The sequence below is a fragment of the Perna viridis genome, chromosome 7, assembly GCF_037379345.1.
Source record: "Perna viridis isolate PV_CMFRI_1.1 ecotype Kerala chromosome 7, ASM3737934v1, whole genome shotgun sequence".
In the NCBI taxonomy this organism is placed as follows: domain Eukaryota; kingdom Metazoa; phylum Mollusca; class Bivalvia; order Mytilida; family Mytilidae; genus Perna; species Perna viridis.
Window position 1 is genome coordinate 43,153,164 of NC_142451.1, and position 25,335 is coordinate 43,178,498.

Below are 25,335 nucleotides of genomic sequence, written 5' to 3' on the forward strand. Positions count from 1 at the left end.
TGTCAGTCGAAAACGAGCTATTTATTCAAAGCAAACGTATTGAGAAAACTTATGTCGTTTTTCAATTTTAATACAAAAATGGAATAAACATAGCAATTATTTCCATTGGACCTATAGAAATCCGATTAATCCTTTATTTAAGTTGCTAGGGAGAGGTGATGCAGCAGAAATTAAGACACTTGGGATCAACAAATGTCCTATAGAAAATGAATTTTGATTAGCACAAGCCTATTTCATATTGTGTTAAACACATTGAATGAACATTTCCAAAAAGTCATGTCAATTTATTTCTGCTCTTGGGTTCTATTACAGGAAGTACATACAAATAGCATTACTCCAACCCGTATAAACTGGGCAATTATTACCACATTATCGAAAATTTTGCCGTTTGAAAAAAATGTGAGCGTAATGCTAAAATGATTTGACAATGACAAATGTATAAATTAAGCATTTAGTTTTTAATGCATGTAAATAACTGTAATAAATTCTAATAAGCAACATTTGCGATTGAAAATACAATCAAAACAAACCAAAAACAACAAAACAGAAACGGAATGAAAATACAATAAAAAACAAAATACATTATATTCATTAGAAATATAATACCTAAAGAAGAATTATGACTCTTTTTAGGAAGTCGTAATAATTACTGTAAACAAAAATTCTTCTTAGTGTCAGGATCAGCTCAAAATAACGATGAATTATATATGAAATATTTGAATATCAGTGTATCGATGTTGTATATGTTTCAGATGAACTCCAAAGTTAAGCATCTTAATTTCAAATTATTAGATAAAGTACAACTTCGACCACTTTAATTTTACTAACCATTGGCGTGGAAATATTTTCCAATTATTTTTTTATTTATTTACTGTTTAAGAGTGACCTTTTACAGTTAAACTTGACACAGTTTCTACGATATGCAATATTTCATAAGAAAACTGTCGTCAGAATTCTTCGTTCTGTGACATAAGGTCAACATATGGACCTAAAACAGATCAAATGTTTGATGAAATTTCCGTTTTGATTATTCAATATTTTTGTTGTAGATTTTTTTAATAGAAACAAGATTTTGCTGGATTATTATGCTATATCAGATACAAAATTACCCATTAAGCACCAGATTGTTCGTTCCAACCGAACGTTACTAGTTCACTTCCGGTTTCAACAAAATCATTTCCGGTTGCTGACAGAGCTGTTAGCAATCATCATATGTACATGATTTATAAGCTTATGTATGTGTAAAGACTAGGTCAGTCATTTTACGCTATAATGTGACTTGACCTAAGATTTAAAAAGTGTTAACTCACCCTTAAAACACATTCGTTTCCAATGTTGTGTATTGTAATATTTATATTTGATCGGATTTGCAAAAGGTTTCTTGGGCCATGATACTCTTTTAAATTACTGATTTGTGGTCAGACTATGGCTGATTTCAATGTTTGAGCATTTTCCAATAATAGTAATAATGATTACGTTATTTTCTGCTTATAAATCCTTCCAATGAGTTATAGGTTTACATACACATGAATGATGTGGAAAAAAGTCTTAACCTATGAGAGACAACTCAACAGAACATTTGGAACTAAATCTTCAGCCGGAAATAAATAATCTATTCTCTAGAGAGAAAACTAATTCGAAAAGTAAGAAACTTGTATTTGGGGGCAACAAGAAGACAATAGACACATGTGTAAACATGCTAGCTACCTATATATTATGATATGACATTATGCGTATAGTAGGACAAACAAAACTTAGCTGCGAAATTAATATGAGGCAAAGGGAGAAGGCTATACCTTATATCACATAAAATGAATAGCCATGGTAAAAATAAGATAGGTTGCATGACCAAAAATAAAGGGAAAGATCCTTATCAATCGCAAAAAGAAAAAAGTTTCGACGGAAGTTATATGAGAGGTAATGATAATTTAATAATCGTCTAGTATTTATTAGTTTTTTTTTTCAAACTCATATCTCAATACCTTAACAATAATGTCAATATGTTATGTACGTGTGCTGAAAAAAATACAAATATGTCTTTACTCACATTGCACGAGAACATCTCACAAGTTTCAATTTAATTCTGTTTCAAATGTGTTCTTCCTAGTCCTTCTTACGTAGCAGTAAAATAATACTGACGAATGAAGAATAATAACAAAATTATCAACTGATTAAGTCTAGCCCAGGGTCAAAAGGAATAGACGAAACGGACCGGAAAGTCCGTATAACAGATGGTAATATCCAGGCAAAAACCGGAACGTTGGAAACAACCGCGATGGTTCGGAATTGGTACCGACTGGAATGCTGGGTTAACCCTGGTTTAGCTTGCTTAACCTCCATTATGATTAATTGTTTCCGGTTCATTGTAATACAAACAAGCAGCACAAACGTTCTTAACAAGACCTTGATATTGAAATAAGCAGCTTATGAGACGTTTTTATAACCCCGACCAAACCCTGTCTTTCTGTCCTGACATACTTTAACAACTGAGAAATACGAACACAGGAAGCTGGTAAATAATTGTACATGACAAGGAAAATTTACCGCTTTTCTAAGTTTCTTATTTCTCTTTTCTTTAAGGTGTTGTAGTGTCGTTCCCATTCTTTCTCATATATCTTCCCCACTGTTTCTTTTCTTGTTTACATGTTATGAAGCAAACCAGAAAATGGATAATAATGAAAAAAATGTTATAGTTAATTTGTTCTTTAACGAAAAGTACAAATACCAAAGATCCAGTAAAGCCTGTTTAAATCGATTTCTGGATAAGCCGGGAACCGGTATAAACCGATTTCTGGATAAGCCGGTAACCGGTATAAACCGATTTCTGGATTAGCCGGTAACCTGTATAAACCAGAACGAAGTCCCTTCATATCGGTTTCAATACATTTTGTAGACCCGCCTTTAAGTGTCAGTCCCTCTAAGAATCAGACTATTGGTGAAACATGGTATGAAAAACCATCATTCTGATAGCGTAATTTGATTATTTGCACCATCAGAATAAAGAAAAACAGACAAGATTTGAAAATGATCATTTCAAGGGCAGATAACTTCGTAAAAAAACTTATTTTTCTACGATTCTATTGAAAAATGTCTGAGCAAATTCATTCTGCAGAAATCAATGAATGGTCTTTAAAAATAGAGAAAGCATCCTTGAGTGATATTATATTGCCTGATCGGCGGGGTTTTGACATGTATGTTTCTGATTTTTCCCATTCTGCCTGATACTTACAAACACTTACACTTAATAACCGAACACATCTCTCAGTCTTCAAGGCATTCGATTTAGATAGGTTTAGGTAGGGCAATATAGAATATCATTACCAAATCAGTTAACGAAGCAAATTTCATACTTGAAGGCATGCACACACAAAACAAAGAAAATTAAATAACCAAAATAACAGTACAAAGAAACGAAATTAAATGAGCAACTCGGACTCCACTTAAAACTGGGAACATGGACCAGGTGTACCGGTAGGTTAAACGTCTTCTGAAAACTAGATATACGGATAGTAATCCTGAGTGCCACATAGAATGATGCAAGCAAAGCGAGATAACACAGATGGAAATTGTAATATAACATTAGTCATCTAAGAAAAGGATGATTTATTCATGTGAAATATACATACTTTATTGTTAATTATTTATTCATCAACATAGTTACAGCAACAAAGGTAGCATTTATAACCACATGGCACTTATGCACAGTAAATTAAAAGTTTCTCTCACACATCATAAATTCTATATAACATCTCAAATTGATGACATAAAAAAAATTATCTCATTTGTTTTGGTTTGGTTTGGTTTGTGTTTTTTATCTTGTTTTGTTTTTGTGCTTTTTGTGTTTTCTTGGTAGACTGCTTAATAGAATATAACTAAAGGTAAGTTTTGATAGCTTTGGCTATGAGTACTTCTTATATGTAATATGTAATTAATTTCTTCTGTATTTAGATCTTCCTACACATTTGATTTTAATACTCCTGATAAGAGGTTACTTCTGGAAATATATGTACAGCATATCGAAATTTGCAATATAAATGATCGGTATTTTTTTTGGAACCTAATCAATTCGCAGGTCAAAAAGTGAATGTTATCAAATTGAGGTACCAGCGTTTTGGTGTTTCGATGCTTTTGTCTTTCTTCAACTGAGGAATTGCTACTTCTGACTAATCACAATGATTTCTTGCTTTTGACGTGCTAACATACTGTGAAAGTACTTATATTCGTGGATAGCAATTTTCGTGGATTCGGAAAGAAACACAAATTCGTGGATTCTTGAATTAGTGGTTTTGAGGTTTTTGTTGGTTACCAAATTTCGTGGTTTGGCCTAACCATGAAAACCACAAAGATTGGTACCCCACGAACAATAGTACTGTCACAGTAATTTACAGTCAGTACAATGTTTTACTGCAAGACGACGCAATTTAGTTTTAAGATTTTCAATGTTAAAAAAACTATAGTTCTTCAGTATACACAACCTTACCTTCTAATTAATATAAACGAATAAACCTATTTGGTGCGTGTTTTGTATTTGCATGGGCATATCAATTATAATGGCAACCTACTTTGTCACCTTGCTTTTTGTTTATTCATTAGAAGTTGCAACCCACTTTTGTCATCTGTTATTCCAGTCAACCTATATTATATTGTCGTTTACTTGTAGTCATGGTTCCTTTATCATATCTTAATTAGTAAAAGGCTTTTTTATTTTTTTGTAAACTTATATATCTGAATCAATGATAAATGATGAATAATGTTTTCCATTTAGTACAAGTGTGCAGATTAATGCAAAATGACGCAAAAAAGGTAAACAGTGTATTTCATTATACATCCAGTAATTTTTTTACACAACTACTAACAGAACAACCTCATTTGATATGATAAAAATGAACATAAGACACATAAATTGTTAGAAAATGTGAATATATAAAGTGAACAAAACATTTTAGGACATAGATGCACTTTGAACAAGGTGCGTGGGTAAATGCTATCAACTTCAGGCCGTTGGGATTTGTGTTTTGTTTTTATTTTGTTCTGTTTCTGTTTTGTTTCACCTTCCTCACCGAGCAGCATGTCTGTTGTTTTGCAATAATGAGGAACTGCTAAAGAACATCAGAGTTCCTCCGTCCGGGATTTAGTGAGGTTTTTGTTATTAGTATTTTTTTCTGTGTGAACTTTTTATTTGTTCTTCTCTGTTGAGTGGATTGATTTTCGACTATTTTTGGCGTTTCTAGTTCTTCGTTTGCATCATCGGTATTGCTACGTCTGAGTTCTTTATCTTATCATGCAACACGAGTCAAAAATGCCTTTCGTGAAAATCATCAACGATAATTAACTTTTTGTCCAGCTGTTGATGTCCAACCTTTCAGTTTAGAGAACAATAAAGAGATCAGTTTTCTTGGTTGAAATAAACGAAATAAAATACAATGAAAAATTGATATTAACCGTTTGTTAATCAACTTTGAACGTTGTTAACAGAAGTTGCAAAATATGGATATTTTTTTTTTGATAAACTGTAGCATTTAAGTTCAATCAAACGTATACATGGCCCTTGTTTTATTTTATTTTTTCAACTGGTCCATACTCCCAGTTTTTAGTGTAGTCCGAGTTGATCATTTGGTTTTGTTACTTTGTATGTGTGATTTTAGTTACTTTATGTTCTTTGTTCTGTATGTCTGTTTTCCATGTCTGGTCTTTGTCCCTTGATTACAGTCTTTTGATTACCGCTGGAACCTTAGTTCCCTTGATTACTCTTTCAAAGCTTTTCAATTTTGATCAGTTCTTAAACGATTCATATGACAAACAAAAGCTTTAAAATTTGATCATCTTACATTTTATAGAGTGAAAACTTCTTAACCGGATATTCTCAATATGCTATAAATCTGTCTACACCAAACATCTTCTTTAGTTCTTTGTTGTTATTTGCCAGCGCAATGTGAACCAGCAAGAAAAGAACACATGTTTTAAACAAACAAACCTTTTAATCCAACAATAGTTCAGATTAGACAGGTTTCTCTGTACAATGTATTGAAAATCAAACAACTCCAGGTAGCCAGCTGGACGTATGATATGTAGATCATTGATTTATTAGCTTCGACCACAAATGAGATAAAAACATATTTATTCATGAACTTCGTCGATTTGCAACCTTCAGGTAAGGTTGTGTATATTGAAGAACCATAGTGTGTTTTGTTTTAACATTGAAAATCTTAAAACTAAATTGCGCCTAAGTAGAGTTGCTTTTTGAAAGAATATTCAAATTACTTTTCAACCATTTGAGTCCTTTAGAAAGTTAGATCTAGGCTTACTAAACATACTATGGCTTATATCTTCAAAATATTGACATATGATATTGCCACATATTTTGTCTGTTATCTGTAGTATTTAAACTTGATTATATAGAATTTTACTTAGTAATTGTTCTTTACTTATAAAGATATCTTACAAAATTTTTAGCGCCACCTGTTGGATAGAACTACTTTCAGCCATACATCTTGATCTAGACTCAGAGATCGATGGTAAAGGAAAACTAACAACCAAACTTTACGACAAACGTGATAACTTTTCATTTAGAATTGTCAACTTTCCTTTCATCTGTAGCAACATCCCTTCAGCACCTAAGTATGGAGTTTTCATATCACAATTCATACGTTGCCAGAGTTCACCGTAACTACGCGGACTTTTTGTATCGCGCTAGACTTCTTACAGTTAGGCTTCTGGAACAGGGCTATGTTGCTACAAGATTGAAGTCATCACTACATAGATTGTATGGTCGCTATCATGAACTCGTGGATCGTTACGATATATCCATCTACACCATGAAAAATTATTTGTTCCTCGTGTCGTAGTTTCCCTTTCCTCTTTCGTCTACCCCAGACTTAACTTTTTAATAGCAACTCGGTGGGTGTTTCTAGAAAAGCAGGGGACACTTACCCTACCGGTGCTCCTGGTCCATGCTCTCATTTGCTGTTATTACTTTGTATGTATTATTTTAGTTACTTGATCCATGTTTGGTCTTTGTGAATGGATTGCTTACTTTTGATTTCCGCTAGAACCTTTGTTCCCTTGATTACTCTTTGAGCCTTTGACTTCAATTCCGGCATTTTTTTTTTCAAGATGATATTCTCCTTTCTGCATCTGAGATTATTTTTAGTGTATCGGAAATGGCCGAGTAGTTCTGATTGAGTTCTAACATCGTTGGAAAATTTTCAGACCTTTTAATCTTACATTATATTCCCTGTATCAATTTGCAAATTTGACAGTTCTAACATCGTTGATAAAACTATCGTTTCAACCTCTCATCTTTTGTTCTATCTGAAACTGGAACCACAGTTTTATCTAAAGGTATGAATTTTTTACCTACTCCTAACTATAAGATGAAGTTCAACTGCAAGAAGGCTTAAACAAATTTGCTAGATCCCTCAGACTCAGAGAACATTTTGCTTTTAATCAAGAAGACCAGGATGTGGACCCTGATAATTCTGACACCAACCGAAAGAAAGTGATCAATACACTAAAAAATTCAGAGAGAAAAATCCATGGATTCCTAAATCGAATAAATGTGCCACGCCAGAAAATGTTATTGACAAAATAAAATCAGATGTCAAGCACTTATCCAACAACTATATACCATCTTTCTTCAACATCATACCCGATGAGTAAAAGCAGTGAAATCGTTGAGAAACCGTGACGATACCTTTATAAAATCAACAGACAAGGGCAGTGTTATAGTAGTCATGGACAAAAATAGCTACATCTCAGAGACAATGCGTCAACTTTCGGATGAAAGATTTTATTAAAGTCTACCAAGCAACCCTACTAAATCCTTTAGTAAAAAAATCACTTCAAAACTGAACAAAATTGCAAGGACGGAAGCATTAGTGAAGAACAGTTAGAATACCTAAAACCAGAGGATCCAAGACCCGGGCATCTTTATCTTCTGCCTAAAATTCACAAAAAAAGATATTCCTGGGAGACCCGTAGTTTTTGCTAATAGTCACCCGACCGAAAATATTTCTGATTTTTTTTATCACCATCTTCGGCCCCTTGTTCTAAAACTGCCGTCATACTAACAAGACACCACAGGTTATTTGAGAAAAAATAGAATCAATGAATCATTTACCTCCAGGAACACTTCTGGTCTCCCTTGATGTCACTCCACTCTATACTAATATCCCACACGATGAGCTTGTAGAGAAGCTTGGGACTCGCGAGATATTTTGGACCCCCTACTGACTGCCTAGTAAATTTACTTACTTTAGTTTTGAAGTGTACTAACCATACTTTCAACGACGGACACTACCTACAAATCAATGATACAGCTATTGGAACAAAATAAGCTCTTTCATATGCAAACATCTTCATGGGTAAATTTGAAAATAAATAATTTCAACATCTTTAGCGAAACCTTTCTCTTGGTTTTGAGTCATCAATGATGTCGACATGAAATGGAATGAGTCTATACTCGGCGTCACATAAATAACATACTGTTAAAATTTGAATAAAAATATTTTCTACAACTTAATTGACACCTACCGTCGTTTAAATTGTCTTAAATGACTTGCTCATTCGTTTAGCCAAACGGCTTCTCCCTAAACATTGAATCGTTAAATTCCGGTCAGATTTTAATTCTCGGTGCCAATATTTACATTGTAAAAAGTCGGCCATGTTTACAGTGATCGGGTTGCTAGGAGATGTTGTTTACGTTTAAATGGTTTGTCCAAAAACCGAAGAACCCAGAATGCATTTCGGCGTTATTTCGGATATCTCGGATTTATTTTACGCGAACAACGTACAATACCGAGAAGTTGATCAAGCAGACGATTGTCACCGGAGTTCGACGGGAACTTACGAACTTCGTTTGTAAACAAATCGTCCCGTAGAAACCAACATGGCGAATATTAGTATGGAATTTAGAAAATTTTATCGCACATGCCAACAACGCTCATCCATCAATCAAATTCACCCATGAAATTTCTGACACTAAAATTACATTTTTGGATAATACTACGTCTGTAAGAGACGGTGAAATATCAATGGATCTTCACAACAAACCAACTGATGGTCACCAATACTTGCCTCTCAATAGTTGTCATCCAAAACATTGTAATAAAGGCATACCATACAACCAGTCACTCCGAATTCGGCGCATTTGCTCATCTGACGATACCACTAACAAACGTCTAGATGAACTCCATGGTCATTTGTTATCGGCTGGCTACTAATCAACAGACGTAGATCGGGGATTTGAATGTGCTAACAACATTAGTCGAAATGACCTACTCGAGTACAAACCAAAAAAAAAAGAACATAAGGGTTCCTTTTGTGCTGACTTACCATCAAGCCTTTGGGAAACTCTCGCAGCTACTACATTCAAATTGGGAAGCCATTCAAGAACATCCCAAGCTCTCCAAAGTCTTTACTGAGGCACCTGTTCTGATATTCCGTAGACCTAGGAGTCTAAAAGATGACCTGGTAAGAGCAGAGATTTCATCTCAGCCCAACCAAATACAATGGGCCGGTATCAACCATATGGAGATAAAAGATGTAAGACCTGTACCTAGATACTGCACACCCAAACGTTTAAAGGCTACTGCACTTGAGAAGAATACGGCATTTTTGCAACGTGACTTGCAAAACCGAAAACACCATATACCTTCTCCTGTGCCGATGTGGCGAAACGTAACAACCTTTCAACAGGTGCATGAATGGTCATCGCAATGACTGCAAATGTAAACCAGACCTCCCTCTCAGTCGCCATCTTAGATTTGCCGGGCACATCCACGAGGATCTCTACAACATCGGTGTTACGATCATAGATCATAATCAACAACTGGTCAAAAAGTAAAAGAGTATCTCGGGAAAGCTTTTGGATGAAAAAATTACAATTTCTTCAGATGGAATTACGACAAAAAATAATTCATTGTTAGGTTCTGGTCTAAAACTTGTACAGCACTATATGCTATACATCAATACGCTTTTGTTATGTTTTCGATCACCCTACCGAACCATCTTCAGACCCATACCCAAAAGTTTTTATTTGTAATTTAAAAAAAAATAATAATTAAAAAGCCTGCCGACTGTCTTTCAGAAAAAAAGAAGAAAATAAAGCCAAACATGTTTTCTATCCTACATGAAAAAACAAAGAGTTAGAAATACTGGTTGTTTATATCTAGAATCGATTGTAAGCACACATGCCGTGAGTATGATATTGGCCATGGACTAAGTCTGTTACATGCTTAGTCTTTGTAAATGTGGTTTCCACATATGAATGCAAACCAGGTTTAACAGTACGAAATGCATATGACAACAACAAGGAATAGTCAGCTGATTGTTAGCGTCACTCATATCGTGCAATTGATTGGCTAACACTGTGGTATGCACGAGTTCAGTGGATCTTAGTGGTTTATATCCACAAAGACTGTCAAATTTTCTGATATACGCGACGGTGTTCTAGCTTTATAATACACGAAATAAAGGGTGTTACAGATATTCAGAAAGTGCTATCTTTCTTAACTTCATTGTTATAGTGATATTTAATGATTATTATTATTATTATTATTATTATAACACATAAAGTAAAACGATACGAAATATGTTACTTTGACTAAAATAACGTTATCATATAACCTTGTGGAAATAGAGTGGGGTATTTTACTAACTTGCAAATAAAAGCCTTATTTAGTCGAGAAAAAAAACAGTAGATGAAGCAAGATCGAAAGTAAGCGAAGCCTTACTATACCCGGTCAACTTTGATACTCGCACAAAGAATGAAGTAAATTCTCTTGACAGAAAATAGTAAGATGCTTCTTATTGACCATCACAAGCTCGCTGGTATTCCCCACATCTGTTCAGTTATTAATTTAAGCTTTTGTCATACTTAAGGAATCGTATATTTGTTTGCATTTCATCTATTGTAGCCAGTTTGTTGAAACAATTAAGATGTCTTCATCGATGAATTATTCCTGTAAACTGCACAACCTGCTGAATACAACAAGCTCCGGGTAAACAATTGTTGATTGATAACTATAACCGCATTTCTTTGTGATATCTTCATTTTTTTTTTTACTTGTTTGGTTTTGTTTTTGTTTTATTTTCAATTCCGAGATTGTTTTATGCATAAGGTTGCACTAAATAGATGCAATTTAAGTGCATTGTTTCGTACACAAAATTGACCCGGTCTATTTTTTGTAAAACTTGAAAATAAAAGGTGGAACTTGTTTGAAAAAAAAATTATTGTAGGTGGTAGTGCATTCGTACTTAAATAAATTCAATATTTGTTAAGCTAACCGAAAAGATTCAGATCCACATGGGATCTGGTTCTCTCCTCTGCTCCAACTGGCTGTTATTTCAAATTCAGGCACAAACTATATAAATTAAATCATAGTCAAATGAGCAGAAAAAGGTACACTTATTTTATTAATTTTTTTATTTATAAATTTAAATATTTTTTTTTTTTTTTTTTTTTGCTTTTTGTTTTTGTTTTTTTGTTTTGTTCTCTTACAATAATACCATTTCAGCTTACTTCTGGCAGTTTTTGATTTTTATTTTAGAAGACCTCTTTTTTTAACAGTTAATCTTGGGAAGGTACCCAAAATCTGTTATGAAAACTTATAATATTTTTTCATTATGTTATCATGGCTATAGATTTGCATTACAAAATATGAATGAATTTCTATCTTTTGTCAGGTACGGCATTTCTCGTTATAATTGGCGAACAGGAGGCCGAGTGATATAGCATGATTTGTATTGAAATATGCCATGATACTTTACATACTCTTTATATGATTGTATACAAGTATTATTTATTGGTATTTCAGCCTTACTTATATATGGATTATAACAAATGATTAAATAGAGATTCCAAGAAACCATTTACGTTTTTGAAGTCTTCATACGTTCATCTAGTATCATTTACGTTTCTACTAACACTCATACTTTTTGGTGTGTACTATTTAGTTTGGCACCCATCCTGGAGAAGCATGAGGGTCTAATGTTGATGTTGTTTGGATTTGGTGGGTTGTCTCTCATCTTGGCTATCCTCCGTAACTACATCAGACGTAAAGTGTTTCATGAGTATGTCAACCTAGATAGCACGTTCGATGCAGGAGGACGGATTAGCCTTGGCCTTACAGCTGTTACGGTGGTGTCACAGATGCTTTGGCCTGCAGATTTTTTACAAGCAGCAACTAACATCAGAAAAGTATATTACTCTTGAAAATTGAATAATTGAAGAAGTGTATTTTAAAATTTCTTTTTCTTTAAATCGGTAATAAAGTCTTGTCAAAGTAAAGTCAAGAGCAACCATGGTTTATTCGAAGTCAGAACTACGGTAGTTGTGGAAAAAGATAAAGGCAAGAAAATGCAAACAGAAACAACACTCTGTAACCAAAAAAAAAACATAAAAAACACCAAGCTCCGAGCAGCGTCTGATGTTCAAAATTGACTCTAGTACAGCGTCTGACGTTCAAAATTGACTCTAGACGCTGCAGACAGCCCTCTCAGAAAATGCAAGAATATTGTAGAATCGGAAAAAGTGAATGATTTGATGCGACGTTATCCGATTGTCAAACAACGCATGATTTTAATAACCTCAGAGAATTGCGATAGGCCTGTCTGCAGCGATTAGTAAGAGAGGAAACGCACAACTACTGTCGCTGCGTGGAGCTTGACAAAACACTACATAAAAGAAATTGGCAATATGTGTATTGTCACTTTCCCCTTATGTAAAATTATGTAGAATATCTTGGAAATCGTCAGAGTCATTTTTTTTTTTCGTCATTTTGTTTTTTTTTATTTCCCCGTTTAAAAAACGGGACATTCGAGTTTTCAATATTGATAAAAAAAAAAAGACTCGTCATTTCAAATCTCTCATGTTTTGGTTCGTCTCACATACATGCAGAAACTATATTCATACGTACCAACTAGTGTATGCTTTGAGGGAATTATGTCCTTAACGTTACTAGAATAAAATTTTAGATAAAAAGGCAGTATCTTATTTTAAGCACTCTGTGTGATTGATTGATTGATTGATTGTTGGGGTTTAACGTCCGAGCAGCAATATTTCAGCTATATTCAGAAGATGAACATGAAATGGATGACAAAATGAACATGAAATGATGATGAAATGAAAAAAAGATGGGGCACAAGGATAACAGGGTCGACAATTTTTGATTGCCACTAGAAAAATGGGGATGGGTAGGGTCGGGCAATTTAGCCTCCTGTGGCGGAGCGCAAAGGTTCCTACTCCTATCGAATACCACAGCAGGGTTCTTTAACGTGCGAGGAACGTGGCATCTTTCACAACACGGTGCACCACTATGGTTTGCGGTCAGGTTTTCCGTATTATAGCCTGACAACCCCAGCATGTAACACGCCAGGGGTACCCCATTCCACCACCTGGAGCACACATCCCAGTTGCTCTGTGGGCAGAGTGCCTAGCCCCGGCTTGGTTCCTGAGCACTATTAGTCGCCTTTTACGATAAGCTTAGCGCTGTTGCGGGTCTATTCTTTTGGCACCCGGACCTGCACGGGGCAGCACTCTGTGTGAACGAATGGGCAAAATTAAAGGCATGATAAGTGTCTGAAGTAATTGGCTATGAGCACGTAATGGGACTATGCCTCCTCCTTTTTTAAAAAAACAATAAACGAAACAAAAACTATCGTAATCTGCTAAATATTGTATTGAATAAGGCAATTTTCATTAAACATGTCATAATCTGGTTTCCTTTTAATACTACGCCTCCCCTTCACAAAATTCTGAAACCATCCCTGAGTATTATATTGGTGCTTTGTAAAATGTTGATGTTTAATTATGTGTTTTAGCATGGTTTAGGAGGATCCTTGTTCTTCTCGATTGGTGTTGTAACTGGTATTCAGATGTTCCCATTTCTGTCGATAACACTGAAAATACGGGCACCAGGAGCTAAAACATTCTTACAAGTAAATTAACTTTATTCGATAATGGCGTCACATTGACACCATATTTGTTTGTTTTGTTTTTGTTTTTGTTTTGTCACAACCCAATTTCATATCGTGCTAAGTATGTCTACATTATTGTTCTTAATTAATCTCCCACCTCTGCTTTCATGCACCATCCAGAATATATGATGTTATATATTTTTGCAAGTCGAAATCCTCTTTTAGTCTAAGTCATTTCACATACTCATAAACGTATCGATGGTATTGCTATCCATCTCATTCACCATTGAGTACATGTTTTAAAGTTTAGTAGAGGATGTGTACCTTCCAGCATTCATTATAACTAATACCATTCTTTTGTTTTTGTTTTTGTTTTGTTTTGTTTTGTTTTCTATTGGACTATCATTTATCGTTGACCTGAGTGCTGAATGGAACAAATTCTTTCCCTCCGCAGACCTTATATATGTGTGTATATATATATATAGTTGTCGAATAAAATTCCAACACGACTAGATATTTCATTTTGTATTTCACATATTTCTCAAGTACTTTCACTGCTTGGGTTAAACGTTAAAAATAGAAAACGAAAGTATAAAAATAAATTGTATAAATAGACAATCTAAATATAGATTTATAACTAGCCACTAATTCTCTAATGTCCATTCAATGCCGCCTTGAATTTTTTAATAAAATTTATTTCTTTTAGTTCTCTTAGAGAATCACTATCTATGTTCATTTTATAGAAAGGAAAAATAAAAAAAATTACCGCGCCCTCATTTTTTTTTATTTTTCCTTTCGTTTTCTATTTTTAACGTTCCTATGTTGTTCTATTATAACGTAACGTCACAAGAACGTTACCAATTTACTATATGTATTCATTCACCTGAAGATCTGCGCAAGCAGTGAAAGTACTTGTGAAATATACAAAATGAAATATCTAGTCGTGTTGTAATTTTATTCGACAACTATATATATATCGTTTTCTTGAAGGCTCTCATTTGACAACTTAAATGGACATTGCAAATGGCGGCTTTCAACAGATAACGTGACATGGTTGTCAGTTTCATAGTATTTATAACTTCAATCTTTAAAAAATTGCTGTTTTAGATCGTTGTAAAAGCCGTCATTGCTGAGGTTGTAAAAGGTGAATTACCAGTTATAATGTACGAAAAAGGCATATGCTAATTAGATTGGAATTATTATAAAATAAACGAGAGATTATATTACCTGTTGTGTGTCCATGCAATAGCAATCTTTCAACCACCAACAACAAAGACTTAGTATATCGAATTGTCATTCATTCAGTTTTTTAATACTGTTTTTCTTTCAGGTAATTTATGCTCGTTTTGGAAAACCTGCCCACATACTGTACTGTTGCATAGCACTCTCAACGAACCTCATTGTAATAATGGGTCTTATCATCGCAGCAAAAACAGCTGTGTCAGCATTGGTAAAGGATATATCGGATGAAATGCTGCTTGTACTTCTAGCAGCATTATTTGGTTCATACTGTATGATTGGTGGTCTAGGAACGACTTTTTATATATCATATTTTAACACTGCTTTGACATTCATATCGGTAATGATATACGTCTTCAGTGTCATTGCAAATGATGATTCTGATTCCCCATCCTCCATAGACAGGATATACACAGCATTATCCTGCGTTAAAGGTTAGTCTATCAATATTACATTATAGAGAAAGACGTTTGAATATGAGAATAACGAAAAGTATATGGAAGCATGATAAAAAAACTGCTGTACTAATAACTACTCTAAAATAGGCTCACTTTTATGACAAAAAATGTGTCAGATGTTAACGTACATAGGTCTACATAAAGTAAGGTCTCTGATAAGTTAGAATACTCTATTTTTCAGACAGTAACTACAGTTTAAAATGTATCATAAAACTGAAACCTTTGCTGGTTTAAGGTTTGTACGAAATTTTGATAATGTTCTGTTCCTTAGACCGTTTCTCAAATTTAGATACATGTACCGTGTAATCATGCACGGGGTACCTTTGATATTTAATTACCCAACTACATTTGTATTCACCTCTAATTTTTCAGGACCAAATGGAAATCTTGGCAACTCGTACCTGACTTTCAGGTCCAGACCAGCACTGATGTTTTTTGTCATTTTGTTCTTCTCTCAAACTACATTTAATTTCTGTGATCAGGCTAGTTGGCAGAGTAGAATAGCAGCCAAGCCCGAACAGGGTGCTGTTGGTTTTATCATTGCTGCTTTTCTTTGGTTCGGGATTTCGGTTACCATAACTTTAACGACGTCGTTTACTTACCTCGCTATGAGCTATCAGAATGGAACTGAACTGCTGAGTATCAATGATATTGAGTCGGGTAATTTTAAACCTACAGTACGTTTTTCTACATTTCATTACATCTTTGAAAAATGCTGACTGCATTTATTTCTTGGATTATTTCAGAGATTAAGGTGAAAAAAAAATAATAATAAAATCATTTCATCATTGTGTTTTCGAATTATCTACCTGAACTAACTGAATTTTCCACTGTAGGGTTTATAACTCCATTTGTAATGGAGCAGACCATGGGATCAACTGGGGCTTACCTTCTCCTTACAATGCTGACGATGGCACTAATGTCGACTGGATCTGGGGAGGTCATGGCAATTTCCTCTATCATCGTCTATGATATTTATAAAGTGTACGTTAAACCATTCAGGTATGTTTCATTCATTTAATCATGTAACTTGTGCCGCGTTCAACTTCAAGAATTTTCATTAGTGCTTTTGTGATTCTAAAAAGATGTTAAAATTTCTGTGGCAAAAAAAGTATTCTGCACATCATCTGTAAATTGGTCATAAAATGAAAATGAGAACGCTTAACTTCATATTATTTTGGTAAAAATAATAACTAACATCTATCATTTATAGGAAGGATACAGTTTTGTCGAAATCGACAATAAAATTATGAAAGAAGCTTAATTACTACGATGCTACATAACTTACGACTAACCACTTAAAAAAGTTATTCAAATTCATATTTTCTGATAACAAATGAGTTAGTTCTGGAATGAATCAATTACATTCATAACATTAGCGTCAACATCTTATTTTATTTTGTGTGCACATCAATTATGTGAGCACATGAAAACAAATAGGAATGCAAATACTAATTGAAACGTCTCCGTAAAATTTGTTTGCTTTCAAACTCGCACCCAGTAAATTAAATATATTTGACATCAACACCAAGCCGAATCTTATTTGCCGCATTTCACCTTATCCGGTCCACGATGGTTTTGTCCACTTCCATTGAATTTAAATGAATAAAGATAGTGGTACTTACACCAATCTGATACATAACTATTTAATTATTAGCACTAAAGAGTATTCCTATTTACAGTAAACACTAGCATACGTTGAATTCGATGAACATGGCGTTTCGCCTATTGAAATAGATTGACACTTATATCTGAATGATTGTTCCTATGATGTAAACTTGAATATGCCAGACCACTAAGCCTATCATCATGTAAACTTTATTTTGCTAGACCACTAATCCTTCTCTAATGTAAACTTGTGTTTTGCCTGCCACTAAGCTTATTCTCATGTAATCTTGTATTTTCCTGGGCTACTAAACCCTTTTTCATGTGAACTTGTATTTTTGCTAGGCCACTAAGCCTTTTCTCATTTAATCTTGTATTTTAATTTGAAAGGCCACTTAACCTATTCTCATGTAAACTTGTATTTTGCTAGAACTCTTAGCCTATGCTCGTGTAATGCGATATTTTCTAGATCAATAGGCTTATTTCATGTAAACTTGTGCTTTTTCTAGGCCACTAAGACTTTCTGATATAAAGTTTACCTTGCTAGGCCTCTTAGGCTATTATCGTGTAAACGTTTATGAAAAGAAGCCTATAAACTGATAGATTAATTGATAATTGCTTATAAAGTTTGTACAGATTTTATCGGTTATAACTTATATGATTCCTAATTTTTTGTACGATTGATATCATACAAAATCAAAGATTTTCAAACGCTAATCGTCGAATATTCTTATTTGCAACATCCGAAATGGCACGAATGCGTTATGCTGTAAAATCGGGTGACTTCAGCTAAAATCTTAGTTCCCTTGATTTGATTGCGTTCTCTTTCCTAACCGTGATTACCCGAATGTGTTCAACTACCCGGAACCAAATGAAACAACTTGCAATGGCTATATATAGATATATCGGGGTCCTGATAATATATATATGACTTATATATAGTCAAGTTAATGAGCCTAGTGTTTGAATCGGAAAATAGGTAACATTACATAAATTCAATGCTAATCAATTCTTCTTTTAGGTAGTAGACCTGGGGTAAGGGAGGTAATCCAAATTGATTTAGGTCTAAGTGCATTATTTGTGTGTAATATAATTAAAAGTAGTCAAAATAAAGCTGAGAATGTGTACTTTAAAATCATATATGTAATTAACTACAAAAGTGTATGAATATTGTTTACATGTGTGAGTAATTTGCCTCCATGCTGTCAGTTTGTTTGTTTGTTGGGGTTTAACGTCAGAGCAGCAATATTTCAGCTATATTCAGACGACGAACATGAATTTGATGATATAATGAACATGAAATGATGAAATGAAAAGGGGATGGGACACAAGGACAATGGGGTCGAAAAATTTTGATTGCCACTGGAAATAGGGAGAGGTGGGTTGGGTCGGACAATTTAGCCTCCTGTGGCGGAGCTCTATGGTTCCTACTCCGGGAGAATACCACAGTAGGGTTCTTTAACGTGCGAGGAACGTGGCATCTTTCCCAACACGGTGCACCACTATGGTTTGCGGTCAGGTTTTCCGTATTATAGCCTGACAACCCCAGCATGTAACACGCCAGGGGTACCCCATTCCACCATCTGGAGCACACATCCCAGTTGCTCTGTGGGCAGAGCGCCCTAGCCCCCGGCTAGGGTTCTGAGCACTATTTAGTCGCCTTTTACGACAAGTTTAGCACTGCTGCAGGCCTATTCTCTGGACCCGGACCTGCACGGGGCCCATGCTGTCAGTTAGCAGAACAGGTAAAAATGTGGATTTTCAGTATTATTTATTCAAGTAAATTTTGTGAAGAATTTCTACTATCATCGTACCATTAGCATAATGATTTTGGAAGCCTTATTTTCCAAGCGTCGCAACGGTATGCAACTTTAAGATGTCATTTGTCCTGGGAATTTACAGTGAGACTTTGAAAATTACTTTTTTAACATGTAAAGTAATGGAAACGTTAGAAGTGGTTAGTGAGACCTTAGTCACTAGAGCGTTTGAATGACTTCTAATATGCAAACTTCAAAGTGATATTGATGATAAGGGAAATAACTTCAAGAAAGGGTTCAACTTCTAGAACAAATATACCAGCTCCTGTAACTCTGCTCTTTTGAAGTATGTTTCAAATGAGTTCATTGAGGAATATATATATATATTGATAAGTCCTTTAGACAAAATATTCAAATTGAAATATGAAAATAATCTTTTGTCAAGAAAGTTGAAACAGTACGGCTAACCAATAACATTTTATAACTCCTTAATATTTTAGGGTTATACTTTCTTAAAAAGTTTTTTTTTATAATTCCTTATAAGACTTCAAGCTTTTTCTGTTTTCATTTTGTTGCTTTGTTCAGCATATGACACTATCCAGTATTGAACTATGTTTAGAATATAGGTTGTTCCCTTCGTGCAGAAGTATGAATATTTATGTGACATTAATTTGAAACAGCTGTTGACTCTAGCTGTGCCCGGCAAAGCTCTTTCATCAATAAAAGTGATCATAATTTATTGAATATTAACAAGATCTTAGCCATAATGATTAATTATTTAAAAAATATTCTAATGCCTTACCCTATAATCATTAAAATCTCAAAAAACTATACGGTGAAGTTTTCTTTAAATTTGTTTATAGATTTGCATATGAATTGTCCATATAATATCAGTTTGTACGGAATTATAAATTATGAATTTTTTGCCAAACAGGTTTTTATATAAGCAAATAGCTGAAAATTGCCCGCTTTTATTGTTATTTTGGTAAATTAAAAGCCTAATATATCCTCTGCAAAAAGTATAGAGGCTAAAAACCACTAATTCCACTTTCCATAGGCTTCTATGCTAATTTCACAATATTCAATGGCTTCTCTGGACTTTACCTTAACTTTAACCTGCAGAGGACTATATATCAGCATGATTCTACATATGTCAGCTCACAATCCTCAGAATGGCATGTGGGGTTAGCAGACTTGCAGTGCAGTACTGGTCACCGGAAGTGAAGGGTCTATAAATAGCATGGGAAATCCCAGTGTTTTCACAAGATAGGGGTATATTTAAAAATCATTATGGAGATTAGGCTTCACATCACAAGAAGCAAAATGCACCTATAAAATGTACAGAAATGTTTTTCCTTTCAGAAACTGTTTAAATTTTTTAAATAAGATGAGAACTTTTTTCACAGCACTATGAGGAACAGGGGTAATTTCTGCATAGGACCATTTTTTGCGTACGTTCCAAATGCTCATTGGTTGAATTGGTGGTCTGTAACCTAGAACAAAATTTCATATTTAATCTGATATATTGATCCTTTTAAAGTGAATTTGACTTGATATTAAGATATTTATTTAAATGTATTGTCAAAGAGTAATCAAGGGAACCAAGGTTCTAGCAGTAATCAAAAGAATGTAATCCAGGGACAAAGGCCGGATATGGAAAACAGACATACACAACAAAGAACATAAAGCAACTAAAACCATACTTACAAAGTAACAAAAGCAAATGAGCAACTGGATCTCCACTAGAAAGTGGGAGCATGGACCAGGTGCACCGGTACGGTAAGCGTCCTCTGCTTTTTCAGAAACACCCGCCGAGTTGCTAATAAAAAGTCAATTCCGGGGTAGTCGAAAGAGGAAAGGAAAACTATGACAGTTTTCATAGCGAAGACGGATACATCGTAAAGATCTACGAGTTCATGATGACGACCATAAATCTTCTGTAGTGATGACTTCAATCTTGTAGCAACATAACCCTGTTCCAGAAGCCTATTAGAATTCTAGCGCGATACAAAAAAGTCTGCGTAGTTTTGGCAAGCTCTGGCATGAGTTGTGAAATGAACACTCCATACGCAGGTGCAGAGAGGATGTTGCCACAGATGCAAGGAAAATTGACAATTCTGAATGAAAATTCATCACGTTTGTCGTAAAGTTTGGTCAATAGTTTTCTATGACCCTAATATACCAGATGACCCCAAAATACCAGATATGGATCAGTTTGGCCAATGATTCAGGTTTCTAAAAATAGCAAAATTTCAGCCTTCATTGTTCAAAATGTGCACGGTGAATTTTCTTTAAAAAATAAACTTTCCGTTCTCACACGAGCAAAAAATTATACATAGGCATGTATATGATATTTTTTAAAAGAGGTAAGTTGTAGCGATCTTTGGGTCGCTTATGATATTAACCAGGGAACCAGATTAGGAACCAGATTAAATATCTGGCAATTAATATTAATATGTATATGACCTATATAGTCTTGTAACGAGCCCCTGTGCCTGAATCGGAAATTGGGCAATGTTCAACGCTAGCCGACCATTTCATGTAAACTTCCTGTTCTCATACATGCAAGAAACACACGTAGAACACACGTCTATGAAATTTTAGAGGTACATTTTTATCTCGTATGAAGCTAGAACTATGACGCTACGGCGTTAATCACGGTACAGATCTACAGCATTACGTGTAGTATTACTATATAATTATGGAAATCTCATGCGAATATTAAGAACTGATATTACGAGTGCAAGAAGTAGCTAACAATATTAGCGACTTAAAAACAACTTTACAAAATATGTAAAAACATATACATAATTATACTATCGACAAGAGCTATAAATTATGATTAGAAAAAAAACGTTACTAAAATTGGTTATTATTATATATATAAATAATAATGTACTTCCAGAGTATTAAGATCTAATACAACTTGTATTTTGTGTGGGAAGGAAAAACATCAAAGAGAAAACGAAATAGGAAGAAAATCAGTAAAGTTTATTACTACGACGTCAGAGAAAGAAACTTGTCACTGTATTTCAGTTCACGATTGTGGTCCTTGTGAAACAGACGTAAAACACCAGAAAGATTCAATTCTACCGTACACGTGCAAGACACATGGTCCCTTCAGAAGTTACGAGGATGTATTGTTACGTCATAAAAGCTGGTGTTTGTTGTGGATTACCGTATTTGTAATTCCTTTTGGTCTATTTATTCTAAATTCTAATATGAACTTAACATGGGCTTGTTTTGCTTTGCAAGCTGGATTAGCGGCATTCGTCCCTCCATTATTGCTGGTGTTGGTTTGGTCAAAGTTGACATCAAAGGGTTTGATAATAGGTAGAATGTTTTATTGTCAGTATTATACCTTAGATTATTCTGAAAATGCCTCGTACTTCAGTTTATTCCTAAAAATTAAAAAACAGTCTTGCACTATTGACGTTATTTTCCTATTGATATATATACATATACTTTATCATTCGTTCAAGATAAGAACGCCCTGAAAACATGTGTTAACCTCATCTCCCTCTCAGTTTAAAACACACTACCTTCATTTATAAAATAATATTCACGTATTTAGTATTGGTTCTGCCACAAAACGCCATGATAACCATTTTGACTATTAACTTTTATTTCAGGTAGTGTGTGCGGTTTGATTGCCGATTTCACAGCTATTGTAGTAGCAGCTGAGTATGCTCATGAAGGGGGTCTTAGAAATTTTTTTATTAACACATCAAGTGAAGTAAGTTTGTTTAGTGGTCTCACAGCCGGAGTAGCAGTTAGCACCATAACAACTATATTGGTCTCCATGGTAACCTACGATAAACGAAGAAACCCCGAGAAAGCATGGGAGGCAACTCTTGCAATTGACAATCCTCTGAATCCATGGAGAAAATACTACGAGAAAGAACTTACTGCTGTCCCTGATGAAACGAAAATAACTTCTGAAATGATGTGGCAGATTTTTAAAAGGGCGAAACATATTGCTGTTGGTGGATTTATTTTCAGTATAGTAGTATTTGTAATTGTTATCCCGTCTGTCATGCTTAGTATCGATGTATTAACAAAAAATCAGTTGTCTGTGTGGCTAACAGTTTGTCGTGTCTGGATGGTTATAAGCGCTGCGTTTGCTATAGTGGTGCCACCAATTGAAGAAGCGTATCAAATTTATAAACAATATAAAAACAACAGATACTAATACTAGGATTTATTTTATTGTTTGTTATCCCCCAATTTTTCGAGAATGGTCAAAGTGTCTGTTCGATCGCTGAACGGCATAGGTTTGCACTTTTTTTCGTTACTGTTTTTTCACAACCACTTAAAGTTTTGACTCAGTCAGTGAAACTTTATACAAGTCATGTATAGATATACCATATCGTACGATTCGATTTCGGACTGAAACGACTTTATTTTTTTACCTTATTGTTACTTGGGTTGGGAGCGGGGAATATCCTTTAGTGAGCTTTGCTCAAAGTTTTTCTAGTTTAATGTAATCCCAAAAGTATTCTTAAAGCTTTTTTTAACTAAAGAGACATAAAAATTTCTATTTTAGCTGTGCGAGATTTCTAAAACCCACCCTCCCGGTATGAAAATGGCAAATTAAATAAATATCGTACCAGTATCTTTTTTTTTAAATTCTTTTAGAATTATTATTCTATCGAGAAAAGCCGGTGATTTATTATTTCCTGCAGTTTGTCTTTATGAATTGACCTAATTTTTACACCTGGTAATGACGTATCACTGACGACATTGATATGTCATGGTCATCAGTTTAATGTAGGTCATTTCAATTCAAACATTTTAATCGGAAAATAAACTTGAAATGAACAAAATAATCAACATAGCTTTTCTCATGCAAGAAAAGGAAATATTGGACACACTAATATAAGATTAATATGGGTTATTAAAGTATTCCAGTCCTTTTCAGAAATGAAACGTAACTGAACGTCGGATGAAAAGACCAAGAATTTCTATAACGAGTGGAAGATAACCCGATCTTGTTCTTCAACGAGTATAAGTACCTGTTTCTTCCATGAAAACATATTTATTTTGTTCGCTTCTCCAAGAGAACGCCGCCATTTATGGAAACATAGTATATAGTGACGTTTAATTTTCCTTTGTTTTGAATATGTATATGAAGCTGCCACTTTTAAGACGTTTCATTGGTTAAGAAAACGAGTCAAGAAGAACTCGCGTGACCTCGTTCATAGGTCGACCTAACTCGTAAAGGGCCATTTCCGGAAGAAATAATAGTTCTCTAACTCGGTGGATCCTCATAAGAGAACCGTCAAATCCTACTCTCGGGTGTCTGAGATTTCCCTATCTTGCACACGTACAGCTGTAAGACTCTTAATATCCCTTGGTATGGAGCTGGATGTATATATGGATAATTGTAATAAAGCTTAGCTGTCCTCTTCAACAAAAAAATGTTAATGCATTTTTCAAGAAAATGAAAGTTATCCGACAGAATGTATAGTTGTGTAAGTTATAAAAAACTTCAAGTTAGATAAATAAATTTTAAGTTTTTGTTATAATGTTATTTTGTCTAATGACTGAAATTTGTATATTGAAAAAAAACTATAGACGTCTTGGTTAAAGGGTAATCAATGGGACCAAGGTTCTAGTGGTAATCAAAAGAATGTAATCCAGGGACAAACACCAAGCATGGAAAACAGACAAAACACAAAAAATGAACATAAAGTAACTAAAATATGCATACGTAGTAACAAAAGTAAATGAGCAACTTGGACTCCACTACAACACTAAAAACTTGGAGCGTGGACCAGGTGCACCTGTAGGGTAAGCGTCCTCTGCTTTCTTAGAAACACCCGCCGAGTGGCTCATAAAATGTCAAGTCCGGGGTAGACGAAAGAGGAAAGGAAAACTATGACACGTTAAACAATTCTGTTTTCATGGTGCAGATGGATACACCGTAACGATCCACGAGTTCATAATGACGACCATAAAACTCCTATAATGATGACTTCAATCTTGTAGCAACATAACCTTGTTTTAGAAGCTTACTGTAAGATGTCTAGCGCAATACAAAAAAGTCTGCGTAGTTACGGCAAGCTCTGGCATAACGTATGAGTTGTGACATGAACACTCCATATCAATTTTGTTGACACTTCTGAATGAAAAGTCATCACGTTTGTCGCAAACTTTGGTCAATAGCTTTCCTAAACCATCGATCTCTAAGTGTACGTCAAGATATGAGGCTGACTTCACAGTGTCTGTAGTATTCTTTATCTCCTGTTCTTTGGGGAAGATGCGATGTATCAAATCCCCGAAACTAGGATTGATAATAAGTCATCTATATAGGGCAACTGAGATTAAATTGAGACTAAAGCTGAAATTAAACGATG

The 25,335-nt window shown here is 34.5% G+C and overlaps 1 protein-coding gene across 1 annotated transcript; it reads left to right on the forward strand.

The window, feature by feature from the left end:
* The first annotated feature begins 6,081 nt into the window (after window positions 1-6,081).
* On the forward strand, window positions 6,082-24,447 carry LOC148612806 (uncharacterized). The gene is made up of 9 exons (XM_088594547.1): window positions 6,082-6,151; window positions 10,917-11,000; window positions 11,956-12,199; window positions 13,822-13,938; window positions 15,248-15,590; window positions 15,987-16,274; window positions 16,451-16,616; window positions 21,882-22,309; window positions 22,609-24,447. The coding sequence occupies exons 2-9, from the start codon at window positions 10,939-10,941 to the stop codon at window positions 23,166-23,168; spliced, it is 2,208 nt and encodes a 735-aa protein (XP_088450673.1). The 5' UTR covers window positions 6,082-6,151; window positions 10,917-10,938; the 3' UTR covers window positions 23,169-24,447.
* The last annotated feature ends 888 nt before the right edge of the window (window positions 24,448-25,335 follow it).

Bases quoted from the DNA above. Each gene is read 5' to 3' on its own strand.
- LOC148612806 (XM_088594547.1), top strand. From the start codon at position 10,939: ATGTCTTCATCGATGAATTATTCCTGTAAACTGCACAACCTGCTGAAT. The intron at 15,591-15,986 runs GTTAGTCTATCA...CTAATTTTTCAG, and splicing joins AGCATTATCCTGCGTTAAAG to GACCAAATGGAAATCTTGGC. The intron at 22,310-22,608 runs GTAGAATGTTTT...CTTTTATTTCAG, and splicing joins ATCAAAGGGTTTGATAATAG to GTAGTGTGTGCGGTTTGATT.